Genomic DNA, 27,321 nt, shown 5'->3' on the forward strand with positions numbered 1-27,321 from the left:
TCAAGAAAGCATAAAAATTTTATTAAGAAAATGTATAGGATTTGAAAGTTTCTAGAGCAACTTGTTTCTTCTGTGTTCTTTCCCCTTTATCTCAAACACAGCAAACACTCTAGAAGATGCATAAGCAGTAGCACTCTGGATTCTTTCCTGCAGAGTCAGTGAATCAGCAGAGCGTGGCAGGTAACTGTCTATGTGGCCTCCCCATTCTTTTGTTCCTTCTTCTTTTATCAGTAAAGGTTTTCCCAGTGACTGGCCAAACAATCGACAGACTTCCTGAGCTTTCCGCCGCGTGTTTCCAACAGCAGCAACACATACTTGACGGCTGAGAGACAGAAGCAGCAGCACAGTAACAAGCAGGGCCAACTGATGTACAAGTGTTCCTGCCAAGCCTTTTTGTGCAACTGCATAGATGTTAAGGCACAGCACCTTCCCCCAGCTTCTGGGCCACAGCTTGGGCATTTGAGAGGAGAGTGTGGAGAAAATGTCAGCATCCTCATGAGTTCCAATCAAGCATTTCTAACACCTGTATGCTGCAGGCATCCCTGCTGTGTCATGCAAAGGAAAAGTTCATCCCTTGCTCCAAGCATTGCAGTGGCCCAGCAGCCAGGCATACTAGCACCTGTTTAACCTCACTGGCCTGATTCCCTGATCTCCTGTGTACATACCTCTGACATACACTTTTGACATCTCCACAACCATTAAGAGCAGCTAATTGAGCTTGCTTCTTGGACCAAGAATAATTATTTTTTTTAAAGAAGAAACCCCAAACAAGATTAAACTTCCTTCTGCCTCCTCAAGTCAGTGGGAGAAAACAGACTTTGAATAGTCAATGCTTAAAACATGTCAAGATCACGAGCTTCAGGGCAGCATATTTCGATGCTGAGGAAATGCCAGACCTGGTTCTTTCCAGAACATGTCAGCAGCTAAGAGTAATGGGAATTGGCAAGGGTACTTAGAATTATCAACCTCTGGTAAACTCTTCCACCTTCATGAATAAATACAAATTAAATCTACACGTGCTGATGGAACCAAAGCCAAATTCTGTTGACCTAGCATTCACAGAAGATTATACTTCCAGTGGAAATCACTGGGAGAATATTTTTTATTACATTGTGCTTTTTCACCTAGCTCTGTCTTCTGGGCTGAACAGCATTAATTTATAAGTTATACTTAAAACAAATGCTGAAATCTTTGAACATAAATTTTAATAAGTGTGAAGGAAACTATTTACTCCCATTTCAAACAGCATAAGTTATGTACTTATGTTAACTGAGGCTGTAAAATTTGTGGTGTGTGAGAGAACTTACCGAAGGGTGTCTATGGCTTCTGGTGTATGGTAGAAATGAGGTGGACTGATGGTAACAGCGGTTCCTAACTTTTCAATGAGTAGATTGCAAACAGTCTGCATTTTTCCAAAATCACTGAATATAATACTGACCTGGGAGTGAACACAGACATCACATGAGTAACTTTTTCATTTTCCACTATCAATACTTGTATTTAAATCAGTATAAAGCCAGACATGTACAAGGTAGCTAAACATACTAGTCCTGTATATCACTCCAACATTTATTTACTTAAAAGACTTTTACATAGCTCCAGAGACTATTATTAGGTTTGCAACAAAAGAAGTTCATTAAATGGTTTAAAACTGAGGATTAAGAAATCCCTTTTTGTGAGGAAGTATGGCATTCTTGGTATGTAGACAATCTGAAGAATGAATGTGCTCTTTGGGGCACATGACTAAATGCATCCTGGTTCTTCCCTTTTTAGATTACTAGATGTTAATTATGAAGAAGTGCAAGCAAAATGATGTGGAAAACAATGCACAGGAAGAAAAATTACATTTTAATTCCAAGCATTAGGTTCAAGAAACCTAAGATATGAGATTAAGCCTAGCCCAGTTCAGTGTAGAGGGGGCTCCAAATCCTGTGTTGTCTGAACACTGTAGGCACTGCAGTGCCTACAGAGACCTGGGCACTTCAGTTCAGATACCTGGATTAAAAACAAATTAAACACCTAGCTGTTGCTGGCTTTGGCAATAAGAAGCATTAAATGCAGATCCATCAGGAATTCAGGTGATTTCCCAAATGCTACAAAGCAGACATCACTATCAGCCCTGGATCCAGAGCCCTACAACCTTCCTTGTGGGAAGCGCTGGCCAGGCAGCAGCTTTCCAGGCAGGAGCCAGCCCTTCTCTGTGGCAGACCACAGTTGCCAGGAGTGAAACAGCACTCAGGAACCAGAAATTCAGGGTCCCAAACTTTTTTTAGAAGAACTAAAGCCTCATCTTCACTTCCCAGTATAGTGCTCTCACCCCAAGTCATGCTCAACTTCTCTCTTATCCCCGACTCCTTTCCTTTTGCATAGTAATACAGCTTCAATAGGTGGAGAAGCAAAAAACTGTAGTAAAGAAAATTCTACTGCCAAACCCTGTGACATACAATTGCCCTTGTGATTGCTGCAGTCCTGTGAAGGGATATGGCACAAAAATCCAAGTTATGGCATGTCAGCTGCACCGCAGCAGCTTTCTGTGTGCGTACCATAGATTCACCTTGTGGAAAACGAGACAATTCAAAGACGCTGAGTCTCTCAGTGAGAGAGGAGGGAGCTACTTCATATACAGGCTAAGATAAAAAGCAGTTATTGACAATTATCACAACGTAAATAATGTTCACATCTTGTTACCCTTGACAGCCTCTTGGTATAGTACTTGCACCTCACCCTGCCTTGGATCCTTGCACTGGCTCAGTGGCTCTTCACACAGCTGAGCCAAAGCTGAGCTTAGGGCCTTAGAAACTGAGCGGGATGAAGTGTCAGGGCACATCCATCTTCTGTGTTGACTAAGGGTCACACCTATTGTTCAAAATTGCACCAAATCTGCATCTTCACCTCAGCTGCACATCCTTTATCTGCAACTTGGGGGTTCGATCACTTTCTGGAAGGTGCAGTATCAATTTGAACAGAGACTGAAGACGAGGCTACACCTAGATTTCTTTCTTCAGTAGGAGTTCTTGCCGTACATATAAAAAGCATATATCCCCTTATGATGTTTTGCCAGAAACATGTCATAGCTGTATTTTGTGGAAATTTGAAAGTCTCACTATGAGGGGCTGTCACAGCGTTTTCCAGATTGCTATCAGCATTTCCAAGATTAGTTCACTCAAGGGGATGAAACAAAAGAATGATCAAACAAAAGAACTGCGGGTCTTAAGTAGAGGATAAATTGCTCAGTCTGGGGCAGTTCTGGGTAGCCAGCAACTTAAAAAAGAAGCATTTATCAGATACGCTCAGGGGCAGAAAACAACTGAGCAATAGCTGAATTTTGCTGTTCCTGTGCCCCTAAAAAATCATGATTTTTTCATTTAGAGGTAGATCTGATAAGTTCCATTTACAGAGAATACTTAAACATTAAAATGCAAAGAAGTGTTTCAACTTCATCGGTTATTACTGTGAGAAAGTAATATGAGGGTATGCAAAACTATTACAGACATTTCAAGGCTTAGAGAAGGCTGAAAAGGACAAGAAGTTATGGTTTATAAGTGTATCAAGAAATGTACAAAACCAACATAATCTTCATCCCATGAGAACGTCATGCAATAAACGAACTATTATGATTACGATATTATAGAGCTTTGTGATCTCATACACAACTTCATTCTTCTGCATATTTTCCTTTGTTATAGCATGAATTAAAATTTATCTCACTACAGTTGAAAGCCCATCTTGAGTTCTTCATTATACTTTAAAATGGCTATTTGCCTGAGAATTTCTTCAGTCTTCTAATAACTCTTACAGCAGACAAATGGTAAAAAGAGTTTATAGAATGAACTAACGGATGACTTTCAAGATTTTACATATAACACAGATATAATGGCAAACTCTTAACAGAGAAGTGAGTGGAAGTGAGTTTTAAATCCATTTATATTGCTAAAGTATGCACACATGCTGGTCAATGCAACTGCACTGGTTTATGAAGCTGCACTAATGAAACAAGTATATACATAAAGGGAGAAGCAAGGAGAAACTAATCTCCGCATAAAGAGTGACCACACTGCTACCTAAGCATACAGGACAGCCAAAACAACAACACTGTGGCTGGATTCTTCAAGTTCTGACACCTGGGTCCTAGGCAACCACACAACTTTTGACCAGCAATTACAGCTGGTCCAAGCTGCTTACAAATGAACACTAAATCCAAGTCATTAGCTTTCCATATAGAATCTTTGTTTTTTTTATAAAAACTAATAGCAGAAGACAGACAATTGGTTAAGTTACCACTTAAGACTGAAGTTGTAAGCCTAAACTTGCCTGTAGCTTACATAGTAATTCAATATAGTTCTATTATTTTTTAAGTACAGGTTATCTAAAAAACATGATGATTTAAGCTCTCAAGATAGTAGGTGTCTACATGATGAAGTTAAACATGACACTGATTCACACCATTTAAGTATTTTAAGACTCATTTTAAAATCAAAATTTTGTTCTCCAAGCTCTCAATTATTTCTGTATTTATTGCTGTTATTTAGATGAGAATATGCCTTTAAGCAAGCGAACTAAGGAGGCTGAACCTGTTTAAGAGGACTGTAAACCACAGCTCTATAAAACAGCTATCATTTTATTGCAGGCTTCCAGGTTTACTTAGCAAGAATCTGTAAATTTGCTAGGTAGTGATTAAAGTTTTGTGCTCTAAAAAAATACATTGCCTGAACACACATAATTTCCCTCAGTGAAGGTTTCAAGCGCAGCATTTATTTCTTGTATGGCAAGAATGTGCAAAAATGTACTCCCTTCAGCAGATACTGAAGTAAATGGCATTATTCCCATAATATCTGCCTTTCACAAATCACTTTTTACCTACAAAATTCCAAGCCAACTAGCTTTGCTTTACTTGGAGCAAGCTGATGGCAGAACTGTATAGAATAGACCAAAATCCAGGTGCTGTTCAACTATGGCTTAAGCAGATCTAGATTAGGGCTGCCACACCACTGCTACTCCTATCCAGTCTTCTCCTTTGCATTGCCCTCCGTTCAAAGAGCTAAAATAATGAAAAAAATAAAAGCTAATCTGAGGTGAAAAAAAAGGGTTATTAACAGGGGCAGGTTTCTGAACTGACCAACATCTTGCAAGAAGCAGAGGGCAGGAAGGGCGATGGGTGAAGGAGAGTGCAGAACTGTTGGTCTGCTTACACTGCCACAGAACAACAACTAGAGAGCCCCAGAACCAACCATGCCCATCTGCAGCATCATGTAACATTTTTTAAAAGCACACATTCATCTGAGAAGAAAACCATTCTTTCTATATTACAGGAGCAGAAAACAAGTTCTGCACACAACATGAGACTGCAGATGAACTCTGCTATAAACTGCAGTCCTTCAATAGTTTTTTTTGGCCTATACTGCCCTTATGTTCCTTGGTCTGAGGAAAGACAATCTGCAAATTTTCATCAGTCCTTGCTGCTCTTCTTATTCTTTTATTTTATGTTGATTTTTGGTTAGGTTGAATACATACCTCTGCTTCCATTTGGTAAGTATTTTCTACTCTACTAAAGTCTTCTGTTACAGTCATATCTTCTTCCTAAAACAAAGTAGAGAGATATAATCTTAAAGACAGAAATTAAGCATCTGTTGGAACTGTATGTACATGGTGTCCTGTAAAAGTTATGTTTTGGCATATTACTTATGACTTTGCAACAGGAACTTGGAATTTTCCATGCAAACATGTTCAGTTAAAAACTAGCTGGATGTTAAAGACTTCTGACATTATTTAAAGTAAATTATACAGTAGCTCTATAATGTAATTTTGCTGCTATTGACTTGAAGAGAACTTAAAAGTGGTTGCTAGGTAGAAGCTGTGTATATTAGTGTGTAACTGTAAATTCACCTGGTGCAAAACCTGGAAGCTTCAATTGTTTTTAGGAAGTATGTGAGAAGTGCTTTTCAGGCCCCTATTTTAAGATATTTTAACAGTAGCAGCTTGTAGCAAGGTAATGTGAATAATGACTGAACACGATGGTAACCCTTAAAAAAGGCTGTTCCACCAGTGATAATTCTGCATCAACAGCAGCTACATTAGTCAACATAATGTCTGCCGAGAGCACTAGCAAATCCTGTAAGACTTATAAACAAGATACTGAACTCACTGAGATACAGAATAACTCCATTTACATCTGAATATTTGACGACTTGCTAGTGATCTAACAATCACACTTCTTGCACTCAATTCGCTCTTCAGTAAACAGTTTGGATGAACAATTTATTTAAAACTACTATAAAACAACAAAAAGCACAGCTTACAGTGTAATTGTAAATGCAACTTTGCATTTAATATCCAGGAACCAGGGAAGCAGATACTAAGCCTTCCAATTACTGAAAAGTTTTACTTACTAAATTTATTCACATAGGAAATATTTGCCTTCAGCTTTGACATGTTTCAAAAGATGCTTTGAGTCAGAGTATTTCCTACAGAGGCTCAAATCTTCAAGTTTATCATGTTGTATGAAAGCATATGTTTATGTAAATGACATTAACCATGAAAAGCATTTTCCTTTAAAAATATTAAATGGAAATTACACCCATAATTACCACTGCACAGCACCCTACAAGAAACAAATTTTGAAATGTCAATTTTATGATTGATTGGCAGTGCTCAAATTCAAGCACAACACTCCTATTTTTGAATAGTCTCTTCTAGTAAGGGCAAGGATCATGGACAGTTAGACACTAAAAACTGCTTTTCTCCTTTTACATGGCTGGCTGCGGTTTTCTAAAGAGTGATCAAGACAGTCCAGCACCAACAGCTTATTTAATTTACAAAATGGGGCAAATCTTACTATTTATGATAGAATCCCATTACAATTGACACAAAAGATTTTTTTTCTAGAGCTCTCACATATAGAAATAACCACTCAGAAAACACACACTTCTACAACTTATATTTTACAGAAGTAACTACGCTGTAATACAATTTATAGTAAACAAAGAAAACAATGCATTTGTTTTCCCCCGTCCCCACTCCTTAATCCTTTTTTTTAAAAAAAGATCTTTTTCCTGCTGAGCGGATTCAAGTCTTGGAATTTGCCCTCCTAAGGTTCCTGTGTATTCAAGGACAGTGCCATCATGTGGCTCCAGGCGCTATTGCAAGACCAGTGCCATGGACTCAAAGATCATTTTGTAACATCTACTACAAAATTTCCCTCACGCCTAATTTTTATCCCATCAGTTTTGACTGTAGCACTATGTGTTACTGAAGATAAATGGACGAAATAATTGCCGAAGTCATAAGAAGTTGGCCTTCTGTGATACATTGTTCCCATCTGGCACTGTGCTCAGACAAAGATATGAAACAGACAGGTAGGGGATGGCAGAATTTTAAAGTGGAATAAAAACTTAGACTACATCAAAAGCTAAAGGTTTTTCATTCAGGATATTTTGACATCTAAAGGCTTTGGAATGGAGTGAGCAAAACTTCAAAATCTTTGTTTAACTGACAGTATGAATATGCATCCATAACTGTGACTCCTGAGTAACAGTTTTGAAACATGAAGAATATTGCACATATATCCAAGGATATATCCCAGTACAGACAAACTCTAACCCAGAGCCCACTGGATATAGTTTGTGAGCTGGTTTGTTTGTTTTGATAAAATAACACTATGACAAGTACAACAAATATTATCACTGTTATTTTTAAACAAGATGGCCAATGACAATTTTTAGATACAGTGATTAAAGAAAACAAGTCTCATCTCCACACCACTCCCCAAATAAATCATAGGTGGCAAATATAAAATCAGTTTGCTTCTAGAGAAAGAGAAAAAAACGTTATGTTTGAGCAGCTGGGCTGAGTAAGGGAGATTGGTCTCCCCATTGATTTTACTTTCCCTGCAGCCTTTGAAGCAGACTACGCTCTGAAGTGCTGCATATACTTACAGCACACTATAAATAAATGCCACTATGTGAATCTATTTCTGATTAAAATCCTGTGTAAATGTATATGGAAATCAGGTGCTGCCCCCAGGCATCCTGACAAGCTGTGAATGCAAGCTCCTGCTGCTGCAAAGGTTATGCACTTCTGATCTCACAGACCTCCTATGATAGCAACAACAAGGGTTAAGGAAATTGTTGTGTGGATTAATTAAAAATAAATATATAGCATAGCCAGCTGATTTCTAAAGAGGCCTTAGATAAGCTTGCAACAACTAGAACCGTATGGAGATTGTGAAGAGAGATTAATTTTACAGTTGTCTAGAATGGTATTAGCTTCAAGTGAAGTTAGTAAATGCAGTTAAGAACAAATTGCCAGCAGTGAGAGTTGTTAGCAGAAAAGCTGCAAGGCAAATAAAAGCTCCAGCAGCGGAGTGATTTAAAATTGGATGGAACAAAGCACTAAAAATTATACCGTGGGGAACTACTCTGAAAAAAAAATAACTTCATGTTGTTTTTCTCAGAGTTCCCTAGAGTTAACACTTTGCTAACACTGACAAACCCACAACTTAAGCAGCATTTCACAGTCTCTCAAGTAAGTGAAAAGAACATTTCCTTTCTGCAATGCACAACATCTCAGAAACAGAAGAAGATTAATGTGAAATTATTATAACTATAATGAGACACAGAAGCTTTCACATTGTAAAAACAGCCCACTCTCCACCCAGGTTATACCACCACTGCTTGCCTGCTCACATTGCATTTCTGAACCTGACACAATATACCCAAATAAAACCATTTGTTTGTCCAGGTCATACTTCAGTTTGCAATTATTCTTCCTAGCCTGCAGTGGTGCGCGCAGCCCCTCTAAAGCACATTCACCCATTTAACATCCTGTCTACTCCTCTCATGTACCAGTCACCACGTCTTGAATGCTCCACATGATGCCAATTCAGTCAGGCTCATATCAGAACTGGAAGTCAGTTTTCAGGTTCACTGTAGAGTAAATACTTGCCACTATCTTTTCTAATCTAGTCACACTTGGAAGAGCTATTTAATCACAGCCAGGATGAAAATATCCCATGATCTAATAGCTCACCATGGGAGTGTGTCCAAAGCTTATTGTAATCTGTACTAATAAAAAAGAATGCATGTTGACTTGTTTTGTCTTCTCCTGTTCCTCTCAGAATCCACCAGACTTTACACTCCTTTTAACTTACTTAATAGAAACAGAAGGCATTTCACCTGTAATTCTCCCTGGGACAGACACACACCCAGCTGTGCATTTGGGAAAAACACAGGGAGGAGGATCACGTATCTATCCCAGAGCAGCCTTCATGTCTTCTTGCCATCTAGTCCCAGAGCTGTAATATGAGCTTTTCCTAAATCAGGAGTCAAGAGTCTTCTTTATTGCCTCCTTTATTCCTGAACGGACACTTTATTTAGGTACTGTGCCAGCATTACAGTTTTAAAAGAAAACAGTAAATCCTATTTTGTTGAGGAAAATAAAAGTTGGAGTAAACACCCATCTTCAAGCACATGCAGCATCTGAAATGTGGGCATGCAACTTCACGGTGGGCATATTGTTTAGGCCAAGTAACTCACTCTCTTTGCATTTACTAACACCGAATTGCACGGTAACATCATGCAGGATCAGGAAACCCTTATGCAATTTTTTTTACTCCATTGACTAATCTGGTGTTGATAGCAAACTCTGTCGTCTCCTTTCTTCCCCAGTTCATTTGTGAATACACTAAAAAGGCACAGACTTCCTGGGAAACTTCAACAGTAAATAACTTTCAGAAGCAACCACTTATTCCATCAAAGATCAGCTTTGTTCTGTTTTTAAGAGCCCTAGGTTGTTTTATGAAATCCAAAAACATCATCAGCACAATTGTTAGGACAAATATTACCCTTATGGAGCATTCACCGTGTGGACAAAGCTTTAAAGGCAAGACTACGTATTTTCCATTGTTGTAAAATTACTTTCTGAGGCCAAAAAATTATTATGGTAAAGGAATCTTTTGAGTTCACAAGGGGCTTCTGTCACTTCAGCTATCTTGATCACATCCCATGTTTTTTTCAAAACCACTCAAGTGGAAAAGGAGAAAGAGAGAGGAAAGAGCTCTCTGGGTATTTGTTGCTAAACTATAGGAATCACATCATTACCCTGACACACAAAGTTACAGTTAAAGTTATGTTGCCGTGGACCCCTTTAGTAGTTTCATCCACAAACACGAGAGGACGCAGCATTACATGAACAGATCACACAATCAATTAGACTGGAAAACACCTCTGAGATCGCCGAGTCCAACTTATGACCGACCACCACCATGCCAACTAGACCATGGCACTGAGTGCCACGTCCAGTCTTTCCTTAAACACCTCCAGGGATGATGCCTCCAACACCATGAGACAGCCGAAGAAGGACGGTTTTCGCGTGCAAAACATGGAGCCCGCTGGAGAGCCCGGGTAGCGACAATCCGTTTTTTCCGCTGCGGCTGGCAAAGCTGCAACCTCCCAAAGACAGGCAGCCTTTCCCAGAAGTGCTCCCGCGGCTCCCGAGGCGGAGGGCCGAGAGCTCCAAACACCGTCCCTCCCCTGCTTTCCGCCGGCACCGGAGCCCTAAGCGGGCGCCTTTCCCTCGGGGCCGTCCTGGCGGGAAGGCACCGCATCCCGCCGGCTGCCGAGCGAGGTAGGGGAGGCCCCGAGGGTCGGAACTGCCCCTTCCGCTGTCCCCCTTCGCCTTCCCCCGGGGGCACCCCCCGCCCCCCCAGCGGCCGCGGCGGCGCTGCTCACCGGGACGCCGCGCAGGCGGGCGCTGTGGGCGATGTAGTCCAGCCGGCGGGACACGCTGCTCCGCGCCTCCCCGGCCGCCTCCTTGCGGCTGCTGAGCCGCAGCGACACTCGCGCCCGGTCCGGGCGGACGCTCAGCTCCGCGCTGCCGCTCACATGCACCTCCCGCCCGGGCGGCACCGGAGGCCCAGCGCGGCCCAACAGGGCCGGGACCGAGGCCGGGACCGCGTCGAGCTCGGCGAAGACGCGGGCGGGGGGCGGTGCCGGCAGCGCCATGGCCATGGCGGCGGCGGCCCCTGCGGCACCATGGCAACCCTGGGGCGCCACGTCACCGCCCGCCCACCACCGCCCCCGCGCGGCCCCCGAGCCAGCGGCTCCCGCCGGGATCGGCACTGAGGCCGAGGGCACAGAGTCACGGAACCGATTAGGTTGGAAAATACCTCTGAGACTGTCGAGTCTAGCCTATGACCGAACACCACCGTGTTAGCTATTCCATGGCACTGAGTGCCACGTCCAGTCTTTCCTTAAACACTTCCAAGGACGGTGTCTCCACCACCTTCATGGGTAGGCCATTCCAATGTCTAATTGCCCTTTCCGTGAAGAAATTCTTCCAGATGTCCAACACAAACCTCCCCTGGTGCAGCTTAAGATCATGTCCTCTCTTCTTGTCGTTGGTTGCCTGAGAGGTCCCTCTGATGCTCGCCGAGGGGGTGCATGATCCGCTTGTCCTCCCAATTCCTTTTCTGCTTTCCAGACAGTCAGGCCCCAACTGACAGTCAGTGTTATTCCCACCCAGATGCAAGTTTTGGCATTTCTCCTTGCTGAATTTCATGAGATGTCTCTCAGCTCAGTTCCCCCGCCAGTCTGAGAGACTACGAAATGAGTAACTCAGTGACCAGCTCTGTATGTCTGGTCTCATTTGTATGAGGATTTTTGGGAAGGACTGTGAATATGACATTACTGTTTACATTTGTGTTACATCGTGTTTTGGTTACCTGAAATCTGCAGTCTAGCACAGAGGCTGGAATGATACTGAATGTTTATACAAGGTCTTGAAGCCTTCAGAATTCGCATTGCAAAATGTTGGAAAGTCTGTGTTACATGATACAGATAAATATTGCTATACTCTCATAGATAAAAACATGACATGTAAAGACATCATGACCTGATTTTACAAATCAGATAAAGATTCCTTGGAGATATCAGGGAAGGGAAATATTGAGGGAATTGAAGCCGTGTCTTTCTTCGCCCTCATTAATCCACTTGGTGCAGTGTGTGCTTCATGTACCATCATTAGGGAGCTTCTGTACAAACTTCCTTTCCCATCATTAATATCATATCTGCCTTAAGAGGTATCAGTGACTTCTTCACGCTTCATGACTTTTGGAGTCTTTTGCCTTTGAATTTGGTCTCCAGATTTGCTGAACACTTAAAGCTTCAGATGAAATGGATTGAACCTGTTAGGTATTCATTACCTCCTGAGATGACACTCCATGTTTCTCAGCAGGAACAACAAGAAGTAGAGAAAATCTTGAGTGTAACTGACTTTGATCAAAGTTATTTGACAAGACAAGGAAGAAGCTTGTAACAGAATCCAGTAATATTGGTGCCTAGTCATTTAACATAAATCGAGAGCTTACATGAATGAATTCTGGGCACTGCTGACTTTCAGAAATGAAGTACAAAATGGAAAATGAGTACAGAGGAAATTATAATTGTATATTCCTCAGAAATAAACAGGGAGTTTTCAAAATGCTTTTGAAAGTAGTCTGTCACGGGGCACTTAATTTTTTTTTTATTCTTTGTTTAGCCCAGATGTTTGTAGAAGATTTCCTTAAATATGTAACAGTATCAATAGACAACCTCTAACTATTGAATGGTTCTTATCAAGAAATCATCAATAAAGCTTTTAAAGAATTGTTGGATAATATAATGTAGCCAAATTGTTCACTCTCCATTTTTTTTTTAGTGTTCAAGACTATTCTGATTTAACCGTTGATTAAAAGTGATTTGCCTTTTTATGAAAGACAGACTGTATCAAACAAAATCTGTTGAAGTGTTTACACTCATATGTAAATATGCAATGAAATCTCATAGGTGTTTTGCACTTCGTAATTCAATGCTGTTTGATCTTTAACTTTCTGTGTGTTAGCAGTGAAGTGGTACATTGCTTATGACTTTTAGAAATAGAGCTGTATTTCTTTATTGAGGTAAGATTTTTGAGGTTTGAAATGTGTGTGATGAGGAAATCTCTTTTAAAAGCTGCTGCCAAATGCTTTTTTTCTGAAAGGACAATTTGCAGAATCGATGTTGACTGATGTCTTTCTGCTGTCATGTTGATGGATGCTTGGATGCTGACTCAGTGTACTGCAAAACATTTGGTGAAGGAAGGCCCTATGCCATACCTGTGTACTACCTGGTTATTCCTTACAAGGTTTTTGCGCAAAAAAATTGGTCACTCACTTTTTACATGACATTGACAATCCCTCTGTAGGGGCGAATAAGTATCCCCTGTAAGCCAGATATGTTACCTTTTCAGAACCATATGAGACTCAAAATTGAGAAGGTTAGGTCCAGATTTCTGGAATTCCTTGGAGGACTAAATTCACTGTATATGTTACCACTTTCTCCTTCATATCCCTCCTCAGAAAAGGTTTTAGGTAGAAACCCTAACTCTGTTCCCTATGAAAAGTTAAGCCTAGTATTAAAGACTTGGAATAGTGCTCAGATTATATTCAATGGTGCAGTTTGGAGTGAAAACCTGTAGAGTGATAACACCAGTGTTAACTGCCCAACAATAATTTTCCTGTATGTTTTTTCTATATGTTTTCAGAGGCAGTTTCTCTGGCAGACTCTTGGCACAGGAGTGTGGTTGCTCCCTAGTACAAATGCTTGTTACAGCAGCTACCTGCCACTGGGGCACCTTGGTCAGGCAGCCTACTGACCAGTCCTCTATCTGCATCTGCCAGTGGGTGGAAGAGCTAGAACTATGACTCCTGATATAATTTTTGGTTAAGTGGAGAAGATTTGCCAAGGGTTTGAAGTAGAAATAGTGCCATGTGACTTGGGAGCGAATAACTAAACACACAAAGTAGATCCCTTAGTAACTGAGATTTAAAGAAAGGATATATCAATAATTTTGCAGGAATGTCTAGTTTTAGAATGGCCACCATGATTGCAACAGCAACTGGGTTAGTGAAAATCTAAGTTATACAGCAGGAGAAAAGCCAAATAACAGTACAAAGATCAGCCAAGAGAAAATGTTCACAGGAAAAGTTGCCTATAAAAATGCTTTTGAAGGGCTCTGGAGGCTTTTTATTAGTAAAAAATGGCAAAGTGCCAGAAAGAGAAAATGGAACACATGAGACTTGTAGAGACAGGAGGACAATGCGTGGCAATGCCAGAAAAAGGGATTGCAGAAGAAGAGCTGTCAGAACAGATAATATCAGGTTGATAGTTCTAACAAGGTAGAGAGGTCTGTGATCTGAAAGCTGCACCTCAAGAGAACATTTGTGAGCATGCTTGGACTATGAATCTGGAGATCTGCAATGCTGCTATTAAGTGGAACAATAATTCAGATGTAAAGGTGACTGATTTCTAAAGAAACTTTCGAGCAGTTGTAAAGTAGGTATGAAATGGAGCAGACTGGCATTGTCATTAGTAACCCCGAGGGACTAACATTTTTAGGAAATTATGTAAAATAATGAATAATCAGGATCAGTTCCAAAGCCTTGCAAGATACATAGAAAAAGACTTGGGTGTTATTTCCTTTTTTTTTTACCCCAAATGATCAATTTTATTTAAAAAAATATATTTTCTCTGTGCTATGAAACTTTTTTTTAACCTAAAATCCCCATGGACACTTTAGGTGTACTTAGGTGTAGAATACTCTTGAGCCTTAGAAATCCATCAGCTTTCCATTAGAGTATGTGTTTGCTTTCTATTGAAGTTAAGCTGTCAAGTTATTTTATTCTAGATCTCTGTACTATGATGTCTATGGACCAAGTTTGAAGTTGAATTCCCCTCTTAATAGTCTCTGTCCCCTATGATACGTAAAAATGTATTATAGATATCATATTAGGCTGAGCCAGTTGGGATTGTTCAGTCTGGAGAAGAGAAGGCTCCAGTAGCAGCCTTATGGTACTTAAAGGGGGCCTACTGGAAAGATGGGGACAGATGTTTTAGCAGGGCCTGTAGTGATAGGACAAGGGGTGATGGCTTTAAACTAAAGGAGAGTAGACTCAGACTAGATATAAGGAAAACATTTTTTGTGATGAGGGTGGTGAAACAATAGAACAGGTTTCCCAGAGAGGTGGTTGATGTCCCAATTCCTGGAAACATTTGAGGTGGATTGGGTTTTGAGCAACCTGGTCTAGTGAAAGGTGTCCCTGCAGGAGGGCTGGACTAGATGGCCTTTAAAGGTCCCTTCCAACACAAACTATTATATGATTCTATGATACTACATTTTGTTTAAAAAGTTGAGTGTTTTTTATTATATTTTGGTAATAGCAGACTTCATATCTTCTAACTGTACTTCCCTGCAGTTTTCAGGAGACCAGTGTTGTCAGTGAGAAATAGGTTGGCCTTGATAATCCATGACACTTTTCTCTGTATTTACTCTTCCACTTTTTGTATGAATAATATCTTTATTTAACTAAGTTTAGATCTGTGGAGAAATGAAAAGTGTCAATATTTGCAATGACCTCGAGTATGACTAATATCCCTATTTTACACTAGGGACCCTGTTTTGCACCTGAAATAGGGATGTTAGAATTTTTATGTTTAAAAATACAGGCTACAGGGAGTTATACAAATACTAAGGAAAATAGAGAATTGCAAGATCAACCATATGGTTCTATTTATACCAATCTGGCACGTTTGGGGAGATTTCAAGGTTAGATTCTCCACTCTTTCTCCTGCAAGTATGTATCTAAAGTTTTAACTGTTTAGATTTCACCACACTGGTGTGCCACAGAACAGAGCAGAGGGTTGCAACAGACGCCAAATCATAGAATGGCCTGGGTTTGAAGGGACTTTAAAGATCATGTAATCCCATCCCACTGCCATGAACAGGGACGCCTTCCACTAGATCGATTTGCTCAGGGTCCCATCCAACCTGTCCTTGAACACTTCCGGGGATGGGACATCCCCAGCTTCTCTGGGCAATCTGTTTCAGTACCTCAAGACCCTCACAGTAAAACATTTCTTCCTAATATCTAATCTAAACCTATTCTCAGTTTAAAGCCATTTCCCCCTTCTCCTATCACTACAGGTCCTTGTAAAAAATTCTTCAGCTTTCCAGTATGCCCCTTTTAGGTACTGGAAGGCTGCTATAAGGTCTCACCAGAGCCTTGTCTTTTCCAGGCTGAACAATGCCAATTTTCTTAGTCTTTCCTTATAGGAGAGGTGTTCTATCCCTCTGATAATCTTTGTGGTCCTCCTCTGGACTCTCTCCAACAGGTCTATGTCCTTCCTGTGCTGGGGACCCCAGAGTTGGATGCAGTACTCCAGACTGGAGAACATGACATCAATTTATACTTTTTTGGGGTAATATTTGTCTCTCAGGAAACTGAGCACTGAAGAAGATAATTTTGCTTTTAGATGGGAGGGTCCTACTGCATTAAATGACTCTGCTGTGGATGTATTATGAAGTGAAACATAGTAATTGCTACAGTGATAGGGAAAGCCAAACAATTAAATACTTACATCTGCCATTTGATTGTACTGTCCTTGAAAGTGATCGCTGAAGTGTGTTAAAAAGGAATTGTTGTAGCACATATAAAAAAATACGTACAAATGTTAGTCATCTTGCAACATTGTGCTATCGGATTACAGTAGGTGGGAACGGTTGAAGTCAATGCATGTTATGAAAATGAAGTATGTGGCATAAAATGTAATTGCAGAAATTGCTATGAATTGGAAGGTTTGTTTACATTAACTGTATTGAGAAGATGAGCTCTATTTTAATTTTCATCAGTGCAGCAACAAGAGCAAAATTACAATTGAGTGGGAGAAGGGAATGGGAGAGGAATGAATCTGTTTGCTCTAATACCTCAGCCACACAATACTTTCTTTACTAAAGTCTAATCATCAGTGTCAAGACCAGAAATAAAATTGAGTCAGTTTTAGAGATTGCTGGGGAAATATCTCAGCTAGTAGAAAATTTGTTAGAGTTGATGGGGCCAGAAAAGGAGAAAACCTGCTTTAACTTTTAGAGTTTAGGTTGAACTTTCATATTTTGCTAATAAGGTGACCATCAGCGTATCTTTACCCATAAACTGGAAATTTGATGAGGAATGGAAGAAAGAAAACACCCACAGAAGTCCAAAAATGTAATTGAGAGTGGTTTGTGAGAGGAAAAAAAGTGAAACTTTTTTAAAAGTAAAGCAAGAAGCAGGACCTGGGAAACTACAGGCCTGTCAGTCTCACTTCAGTGTCTGGTAAAGTTATGGAAAAGATTATTTTGGGAGGTATTGAGAAACACCTGAAAGACAATGTAGTCATCAGTCACAGCCAGCACGGCTTCATGAGAGGAAAGTCCTGCTTATCGAACCTGATTTCCTTCTATGACAAGGTAACCCACCTAGTTGATCAAGGGAAGACAGTTGATGTAATCTTTTTGGATTTCAGTAAAGCTTTCCCAACTGTCCCTCACAGGATCCTTCTGGACAAAATGTCCAGCACACAGCTGGATAAACACATCATGTGGTGGGTGAGCAATTGGCTCACGGGTCGAGCACAGACATGGCCAGTCTTTGCGAACGAAGATTTGGGAAAGGTCATTACCCTTCGAGCCTGTGCAGTGGATTTTTTAGGTGAGACACAGTGTGCGCTGAACTGAGCCCACCCTTTAATCCTAAGGTTCATCTGCTGGGGCCGAGCGAGCTCGGACGGTGGCAGCGAGGTCCTCAGAACGTAGGTTTGTTTAGAGTGACCTTCTCTTAGATGGATGGCCTTACAGGGCTGACGAGCTCCATCTGCCCGGGGGAGTTTCCCTGACCGGGAATTGAACCCGGGCCGCGACAGTGAGAGCACCACATCCTAACCACTAGACCACCAGGGGTCTCGATTCCATGGGTGGTGGGGCATGGCCATTCTTAGTTGGTGGAGCGATTTGTCTGGTTAATTCCGATAACAGAGGGTAATAGTGAGTGGGGTAAAATCAGAGTGGTGACTTGTCACTAGTGGGGTTCCACAGGGCTCCATCTTAGGCTCTGTGCTCTTCAACATCTTCATAAATGACCTAGACGCAGGACTGGAAGGGGTACTAAGCAAGTTTACACAAAACTGGGAGGAGCTGTTGACTCCCTTGAAGGCAGGGAGGCCCTGCAGAGAGACTTCGACAAATTAGAGGACTGGGCAATCACCAACATGTTCAACAAGGGGAAGTGCCAAATTCTGCACCTGGGATGGGGCAACCCCAGATGTACATACAGACTGTGGAGTGAGATGCTGGAAAGCAGTGCCACAGAAAGGGACCTGGGGGTCCTGGTCAATGACAAGCTGAATCTGAGTCAGCAGTGCCCTGGCATCCAGGAGGGCTAACCGTGTCCTGAGGGGCATCAGGCAAAGCATTGCCAGCTGGTTGAGGGAGGGGATTGTCCCACTCTCCTCTGCACTGGTGTAGCCTCACCTTAAATATTGTGGTAGTTTTGGGCACCACAATATAAGAAGGATATTGAACTCTTAGAGAGCATCCAAAGGACGGCAACAGAGATGGTGAATGGCCTTGAGGGGAAGCTGTATGAGGAGCGGCTGAGGTCACTTGGTCTGTTCAGTCTGGAGAAGAGGAGACTGAGGGGAGACCTCATTGCAGTATAGAACTTCCTTGTGAGGGGAAGAGGACGGGCAGACACTGATCTCTTCTCTGTGGTTACCAATGGCAGGACCTGAGAGAATGGACTGAAGCTGTGTCAGGGTAGGTTTAGTTTGGATATTAGACAAAAGTTCTTCACCCAGAGGATGGTTGGGGACTGGAACAGGCTCCCCAGGGAAGTGGTCACAACACCAAGTCTGTCAGAGTTCAAGAAACATTTGTATGATACTCTTGGGCACATGGTGTGACTGACTCTTGGGAATGGTCCTGTGCAGGGCTAAGGGTTAGACTCAATGATCCTTGTGGGCTCCTTCCAACTCAGCATATTCTGTGATTCGGTGATTCATTAATACCACTATTTTTTCTTGTAACTCACTTATTTTGGTGTTCTATCATTTAATACCATTTAAATCAGCAATTTTTGTAATTTATTTTTGCTTGAATAATTATACTATGAATCTGTTTTCAACATTTATAAGGCATCTTTTTTTTTTTGTGGAAGGAAAACTACAGTCCTTTCTTTGTTTACTTTGTAGTCCCTGTGCAGTACTGGAATGGGAAATGTGGAGTCAATCAGTGCAAATGAGAATCAAGCCACACGTCTGAAAAGCAATGAGCAACTGAAGAAATAGTTTTGAAGGGGAAAGTTTGTAATTAACCTCTCTAACACCATCCTCAAAGGTACTGGGGGTTCTTGGTTCTCATCAACTTCAAAGAGAATTCAGTGTTTAGTATTTTCTTGCAGAATTGGGGGTGCAGAAATGAGGGCCAGATGATAATGAGCTGATAGGATGACAAACACCTGTGAAATGCAATGCTATGAAAGCATTTCTTTGTCAATTTTTGGTATGTCATGGATTGTGCAGTGACAAAAAATGGCATAAGATGGCAGTAGGAGATTGCAAAATGTAGTGGTTTGGAGTGGCACGTTCCAGTGAATTAACCCACTGGCTTGCAATAAGGATGATTGTATAACAAGTGACAAATAGGGGCTGCTGAGCTCCATTAAGATGCTGGTTTCTAACTTTTTCTTTTGCATTTTTCTTTTCCTCAGAGGAAAATCTCCAGTATATTTGACATTTATACTTTCTTATCTGAGTGTGGGAAAATGTAATAGTTTTCCATACTGCACTGCCATCTGTATGGAAGCACTTGAAATTCACCGCTCGTACATCTTTATCGGTGCTGTATGAAAAACACTCCAAACTTAGTGTCATATTAAATATGGTATCACGTGCTGATGAGAACAAAGTAGGTTGAAACAACCACATCTGTAATGCACATGCAGCTTTACAGCCTTTCTTGTGAAGCAATGTGAGCAAGAGGCTATTAAGTTTATCCTCTGCTGAACTCCAGTGTGGAGAACAGGTTACTGTGGGCCTAGACCTGTGCTGGCAGCTCTAGTCAAACCCTAGGAGGGTAGAAATGGTGAGCCCTGTGAAAAGTTTTGTTAGGTGCTCTCATGACACCAAGGCTCTGGGGTCTTCTCATAACCTTCCAGTCCAGGGTTGCCTTCTCTTGGCCAGAGAAATGAGTTTTGAATACGTAAGTAATTACTGCTTATGATAAATATATGAAAAAGAGACAGGGAAAAAGAGAGGACTGTATTTCTGGAGGCTAATTCTTGTAAGATTTCTTCAATTTATGAATTGCTAAAAAAGAGATTTAATGGGTTATTTGCAAAATATAGGTGTGTAATTTCTCGGTGCTAATAATTTCATTAGATCTGTGTTGGAATTTTCAGTAACGACTTTACATTAGTATATAAAGCTGTATTCTGTAGCCCCAGTGTATAATTTAAATTCCTCTCAAACAAAAAGGTTCACATTTTCTGAATCCTTTGCAGTGGAAATGATGATAACATTTTTAGTTAGTGTTTTTCATCCTTAGATCTGAAAATTACTTATAAATGCACATATCATTTACCAGAAAGGACTTTATGTGATCAAACAAAGTAAAATTAACATAAAGCAACAATGAGCAATAAACGCTTTCTAAAGTGGTTGGCAATGTATTGCCTGAGCTCTGTTTTGGCAGGGAAAAGTACCTGTGGAAAAAAGTTTTATATTTTTCTAAGTTCACGATGACTTTCACTCAGCAAAATTATTCTTTTCAACATTTTTGTTAATGTAATCACTAGGGACTTATGTGGTTATGTGTGATTTTTTTCTGATATCTAAGCCAGAGGTCAAAGCAAAACTGACATTTAGAAAGATGATGTGGATTTGTTGTGCTCCCTGAAGGCCTTGGTCCGTAAGCCAGGAGATGGATCACAGATGCAAAAATTTCCACCTTTGAAGTATTAGACCTTGTTTCATTGTGGTTTACACATACCTGATTGATTCCAATCAAGATTTTAACATTTTAAGAAATAAAAAGCAAAAAATTGATTTTTCTCAACATTTTTTTTAATAATGATGTTTCTGGAAAGGTCAAGTGGGCATTTTATCATGTATCTTTTCAGCAGAGCACCTGATCACATGTGGCATAGACAGCTTCTCTGCACTGTAGAATATGATGCACCATTTGTGGGATCTGTATCAGTAAGGCCACTCATGCTATAGCCACAGCAAGTGTCATCCTGGTACCCTGTGGAAAGCCTAGCAACAACCCACAGACAAAATGTAAGCATGATTTATACTAGCATTGCACTGATAAAAATGAGGGCTTCAGCCTCCCTGTAATCCCTCTTTAGGATTACAGTCATAAATATTACCATTATTAGGCTGTATGATCCCTTATTCAAAAGTCCCTTTAAAATTTGTTCTAATGGAATCTGAAGCTGACCAGAGCTCTGGAATGGATCTTCTGAGGATTTTCTGTATGGTGAGCTTCCCTGAAGGCCAAAAGGGCTTTTAAACTAAAGAAGACAGGGGTTTTTTTGAAAATGAAGTATTTGTTTTAAAATGAAATATAGTGATTAGGAGAAAGAGAGCAGAAAAAAACCCAAACCCATACATCATAGGGTGGGTATCACAGCTATTTGATTAGATTTAAAACATAAATGTTCATTAAAGGAGAACTAGTAGGAAAAATGAACTCCATTTTGAGATTGAAATCATCCATTTACTCCACATTTCTGAGAAAGACAGAGTAGCCTTAAAAATAACTTAGGTCTTTCTTTTGTTTTGCTACTGTTTTTGTTTGGTGTTAAATTCCTCATTGGACTAAGATAATTGAATATTTATGGTATTTTTCATTATAATAGTAAATGCATAATAATGAAATTACAATAATGGCACATTTTGCTATGTCTTTAACCTGTTAATTCTAAGGAGAAAGTGATAAAGATCCCTTGATTTTGATACAATTTTGTGAAGAACATTGCTGTTAGTCTTACAGTGGAAAATTTGAGAAAATTTTCATACATTGTCGCTGAAGGCAACCTCACTATAATTGCTTTCTTATGTACTGCTTTATGATACTGGAAATAGTTGATTAATTATGTGCTGAACTGGTTCTCTTGTCAGGAGAGGGTAAAAAAAATCACTTAAATTAGTCAGGTGATTTCACTGCAATGACAAACATGAACACACTTTAACATCAACATTTGTATATATTGCCAAAATCTAGTAAACTTCTGATGAATTCCAGAATAGGAGGAATTCGAGAATTCAGGCTGAAAGTACATTTTTTATTACAACTGTTGCAAAAAGACTCTTGCAATACAGGTTTCAGAGAGAGTCTTGCACATCTCTTTGGCTTTTTTACTGACCAAAAGTGAATGACAATCATATGGAACAATTTTGATCCAGTTTATTAAGTTTTATATGACAGTACAAGATATGAGGTCAAAAAACTGCTAACCTTCTGGACTGGAGTGAGATAATCAATACATTGGTCCTGTCTTAAAGATTCAAGGGAGAACTTTTCCTGCAGAGTGTGGACTAAACCAACTTACTCTTCTGTAATAGCCTTCATGAGTGCCTTTGCCCTCATACTGCTTTTCTGTTAAGGTCTGACCCAAAGATCATTCACAGAAAAGAGGATCTTACAGTGGGCTTTGGCTTGGGTCAGTGAGTGAGGTCAGGTCAGGCATCACAAAGCTTGGCAAGAAAGGGAATCAGGTCACAAAGACCACAATGGTAAAGAAAATCCACAAGTGACATTTCAGAGGGGAGTGAAAAACAACACTAAGGCAGAATTCATCTTGACAAAGTCAGACATCTAAAAGTTACTTGTCATATTTCCTTCATAGCCATAGGATAAGAAAGAGATGAGATAGTGATTCATTGAACCTGTCTTAGATATCTACTACAGGTTGAGATGAACTGCCTTCTGGAGGGGCCTTTTTCTCTCCTTTGACTATAAAGGAGCCCAGGGGACTAGCTGACATTTAGGGAGCTGGCTTTTAGATTATAAAGTTAGAAAATCCCTGTCAAAGGAATCTGTGGGAGTAGCTCTCTTTTGCTCTCTCCCCTTTCCTCCTCCTAGCCATTAAGACAGTACCGCAGGTAGGTCTGCTGGCTTGAAAATGCACCCTTCTGATCCTCTGGTATGTCTAGACACTATGCTTTCCTTTAGAAAATATAAGCTAGGAAGCAGACATCTAATTGTTTTACCTGAAATAAGTTCCCTTTTCTCTGAAAAACCAGGATTTTTCTGATTCAAGAGTAATAATTTCAGTTGAATAAACTTAGATTACTTACAGTGAGAATACAGCTCAAGGTTCAACTGCACCTCTATTTTCCTTCTGAATAGGATAAATATCCCCTGGTATTCCTTCCACCTCTTCTAACCATAAGTTAGCAGGAATTCAGATAAGATTGTTCTATATCCCAGGTGCTGTTCTTAATACCGGACTACAGGCAGGGTCCAGAGGTAACAACATTCTTGTTGAAATCAAAGACTGACAAAGTTGACTTGTATTTAGTGTGTATCTTTAGAAATATGGCCCAACATTTATTCAGGACAATACATATAGAAATCATTTCATCTCTTTCCTCGTATTATTATATAGAATAGAGTATGGTTATGTCCTTCATGGAGAAGAAAAGCACTTCAAAACAAAAGATACCCTCTGTTTAATGCCATAGAGGAGAAAAACTGGAACCTAATTTCTTTAGACCTAATTTCTGGCACCTAATTTCTTTGGTTACTGGGTTGGTTTGAGTTAATTTTTCTCACATTTTCAAAGATTTTTTTACTAGCAGCTTGATTTTTAAAGATATTTGGTTTCTAAAGATATATGTTTTTCCACAGTGGAATTTTCCATCATACTGCCTTTTTAAGGACCAAAATATTTGGTCATTGATAGCCAATGACATTTGATTTTCTAAATGTAATTAAAAATATATTTGGGCCATTAAGGTAGTTAATCTTTGGATGCTTTTGAAAATTTAGACTTGCATATTGAATCCATTTATGATTTGTACTCAATTTTGAAATAAAGTTATTTGATTAGAAATACTACTATTTTTAGTGGACCATAGTTCTTAATTCAAGTGTTATATTTTGATTCACTGCAAACAAAAATCCTCAGGAGATTAGTAGAGCAAATGGAGGCATCTCTGATAAGACACACATGAGCTGTTTTGGAAATAACCATCACTTGAGATACAGACTTTGGTTTCTCTACTTTTTTCTCATTTTTTTTTTTTAATCAGTGAGACAGAACGGTATTTGTTACAATAAGGCAAGAGCTGAGTAGAAGTAACTGCAAATAAAATAGAACAGCTCATACAGTACTGTGAGTATTCTGGTGGGACATAATGTAGTTTGAATTTGACAAGTGTTTAAACATATATGGAGCCAGATTCTTCTCCAGGAGCAGACGTGTAACTTAAAGTCACTGTTGTTGTAGCAAGTGGAGTTGGATCTCTTAAAAAAAGTTTGGCTCTGGAACAAATATAAATATTACTTTTATTTTAGTTACATGTTTAATGTTTGATTCTGAACTTATGGGTGCATCCAAAAAATGTAGCAAGATGTTTAGTATGATTGTGCAGACATGTGCAATACTGAAGCTAGTATGAGCTCTCAGCAAAATGTGAAAGAAAAATATATAAAATAATAAAATAGTCCATTGTATTGTAAAATATTTTACAAATTTATTATAGTTAATTAAAATACTTGTTCGTAAAAACATTTACTAAGCATAAAAATAAGTTGTTTTTTTCTCAGTGCAATTCTCAATTGAGTTAGCCAGAATTTTAAGCACTTCTTGGAATGCTTCAGTGTTAAAACATATGAAGGTAAATTTTTCTTTATCTCTTCCATTGTCTTAAGAAAATGCCTAGATTTCTGGTCTTCAGGAATATTTTGACTAGTACTCATCAAAACAGTCTTAATATCCTTTCTGAGTCCCTGCACTAATTCCTCCAAAGCTTTAGGATTAGCCTGAGTAATAAACTAGGTTCTGAATAAACTTAACATTGTTCTTCATTGCTTATAAACATATCTGTGTACAAATTAATCAACCAAAAGCAAGAAAGCCAGAGGAAAATTAAAATCCTGTTTCATGTTTTATCAAGAAGAAATAATATTTTGCCTTCCCTCTGTAGTCAGTTTTGAGGCTTGAAAAAGCACTAACAATTCTCCCTAGTGAGCACGCTCTTCCCTGTAATCCATGCAGTTTCTGAGACTGAGATGTACAAAGGAAAGAAGAGCACAATTCACAGATTTAACTCTGAAAATTCCATGTGCATTTTCCTCCTTAGGTTTAAACTGGAAGCTAGAAATACTTTTATGTAAAACAGTTATATCCATTCCCACGTAGATTTGCCACACTTTACCTCTGGTACAGCTAGAGCCTGTAGTCCGTGTTGTGCCCAATGAAAGGATTTAAAGAGTTTGCAAGAGAATGACTGTGTTTGCTTGTTTTTGTGTCTGTCTCTTGATGCATTTGGATCACAAATACAAACATGTGATGCAAACATAAAACTGGCACATATCTCCTGCACAGAGAAAATTGCAGTTGAATAGTTTATTATTAATGTGAATACACAAAGTAAAACTGATTCCAGATGGTTTTTCCAACTCTGGTAACTCAGCAAATGTGTTAGATAAAGTGTGCTGTTCATCAGTGTCAATAGATAAACTAAGTTATTAAACAGGAATATATATGTAAAAACCCCCCATTATACTTGTAATTTTGATCTGTTCAGAATTTTGGGCCCTCTTTTATGCTGAGCCATTATTTTAATGCAGGTGTGATGTTCTGGTGAGAGGGGTATTAGGCTGATTCTGCTGTCTTGGTTTTGGATTTCACACTGATACAAACAACCCTGGTTCATAAGGTTTTGGAGTAAAAGTACAAAACAAGGTATGTAAATATTTAAGTTATAAACTCCACAAAACACGACATTTTTCTTGATGTCTTTACAAAATCTGGGAGTGAGTTTGATGGATACAATTTGCATGAGCAGACATTGTCACCTAAATATTGAATGGGGGTTCATGTGCTTTTGTATCCTTAGTCAAATGCTTGATATAACTCCAACAGTTGCTTCCCAGCTGAAAGGTTTCAGCACAAATGACTGCTTTACTTCCTGAAGGTGAAAGAACTGTGTTCCCTTCTGCTAGGAACATGTTCAGGCCTTTGAAGTGCAATTCTCATATTCTGACTGCATAATAGGAAAAGTGTCCCTTTTTCTTTGGTAATGTATATTTTGCATTTAGACTGTAGGTTGAGAAATGCTTCTCTGTGAGCATTCCTTGATGCCAATGTTGGTTTCCAATTTCAGCTATTCCTTTGTTATGCCCTGGGTTAATAAAACTCATGTTATATCAAGTTTCCAGGAGCAAGAGAAAGTTCAAATGAGGAGAACTTAGTAAGGGACTGTGTCATTTCCGTTAAGCAATCCTGACTGATTCTGTCCTTTCCCATCCAGGAGATACCTCCAGGAAGATTTCCCAAGTGTATACATTTTTTTAGGACCTCTTGTTCTCTGATATTGAGTAAGAGAGTTTGTGGTGGGGTGGCAGCTTGGTCTGGCATGACATAATTTTCCTTTTCCATATGAGTGACTGTACTTCCCGCAACACAGAGTCTGTGCACAGGGCACAAAGCAATCTTCTGCCAGATAGCCCAGTTGAAGGGCTGCAGTTTCCTGAGCAGGACAGCTGGGATGATGCAGGAGCCATTCTTGCTGAGGAGCAGAGTATCTAGGCTGTGGTAATGCCAATATGATCTCACTGTTCCCAGCAAATCAGCTAGGTTGAGAATTTGGGTTTCACAGTGCTGTAGGCATAGCCACCGGGCAGGATGGAGGAAAAGCTTGTGTCTGGTGCAGCAGGATCTTGAAAAGTGTTAAAGGCTATTTTTTGCCTTAATCTTCCTTAGATTGTACTGCAGTGAGCTGTCTGACATTCTGTTGTTGGAAGGGTTTATTACCAGTGCTTTGTAGGTCTCTCTCATCAATCTTTGCCTGTAGGCTGTCTGGAAGAGTGATCAAAATTATTTTCCCTCCGTCTGCAAATAGACCTCCAGTCCACAGACCCTTCAAATTCCTATTCATATGATGATGCTAAGTTAAAAAGCAAATAAATTCACATACATGGTGTTAGTCTATTGCAGGTTGGTGTGTAAATCCAAAATTTGTGTGCTTATGCTTTTTTTTTTTTTTTTTAGAATGGCTGAAGGAAATTCCTATTTAAAAATCCAAAGAGCAGTAAGTTGCCCACACAATAATGCATCTAAAGAAATGTTCTATCTTAATTACGAAAGTCAATCCATTGCAAGCATGGTTGCTATTGCTTCTTTCATGGAGTTTGCACTTACTGTCTGTAAAACACATTACCTATCTATGATCTCCACACAAGATGTCTCCCAACTCTTAGGGA

The 27,321-nt window shown here is 39.8% G+C and overlaps 1 protein-coding gene and 1 long non-coding RNA gene across 2 annotated transcripts; one reads left to right on the top strand and one right to left on the bottom strand.

Moving 5' to 3' along the window:
* IRAK1BP1 (interleukin 1 receptor associated kinase 1 binding protein 1) lies at positions 1-11,012 on the bottom strand. The gene is made up of 4 exons (XM_027711505.1): positions 10,725-11,012; positions 5,512-5,577; positions 1,308-1,438; positions 1-322 (listed from the first exon to the last, which is right to left on the bottom strand). The coding sequence occupies exons 1-4, from the start codon at positions 11,001-11,003 to the stop codon at positions 52-54; spliced, it is 747 nt and encodes a 248-aa protein (XP_027567306.1). The 5' UTR covers positions 11,004-11,012; the 3' UTR covers positions 1-51.
* LOC120322814 lies at positions 10,210-26,118 on the top strand. Its single transcript, XR_005562740.1, has 6 exons — positions 10,210-10,620; positions 19,074-19,218; positions 21,002-21,161; positions 24,144-24,226; positions 24,661-24,731; positions 25,687-26,118. It is a non-coding gene; the product is annotated as an uncharacterized LOC120322814 (long non-coding RNA).
* Positions 26,119-27,321: the final 1,203 nt, after the last annotated feature.

This window comes from Pipra filicauda, unplaced genomic scaffold (assembly GCF_003945595.2).
Source record: "Pipra filicauda isolate LSUMZ 115617 unplaced genomic scaffold, ASM394559v2 scaffold157_size4220110_pilon, whole genome shotgun sequence".
NCBI classification, from domain to species: domain Eukaryota; kingdom Metazoa; phylum Chordata; class Aves; order Passeriformes; family Pipridae; genus Pipra; species Pipra filicauda.

Excerpts from the sequence above, each read along its gene's own strand:
- IRAK1BP1 (XM_027711505.1), bottom strand. The coding sequence starts at position 11,003 with ATGGCCATGGCGCTGCCGGCACCGCCCCCCGCCCGCGTCTTCGCCGAG. Across the intron at positions 5,578-10,724 it reads CCCGCCTGCGCGGCGTCCCG|GAAGAAGATATGACTGTAAC; the intron begins GTGAGCAGCGCC and ends ACTTTGTTTTAG. Across the intron at positions 1,439-5,511 it reads CTTACCAAATGGAAGCAGAG|GTCAGTATTATATTCAGTGA; the intron begins GTATGTATTCAA and ends GTTCACTCCCAG.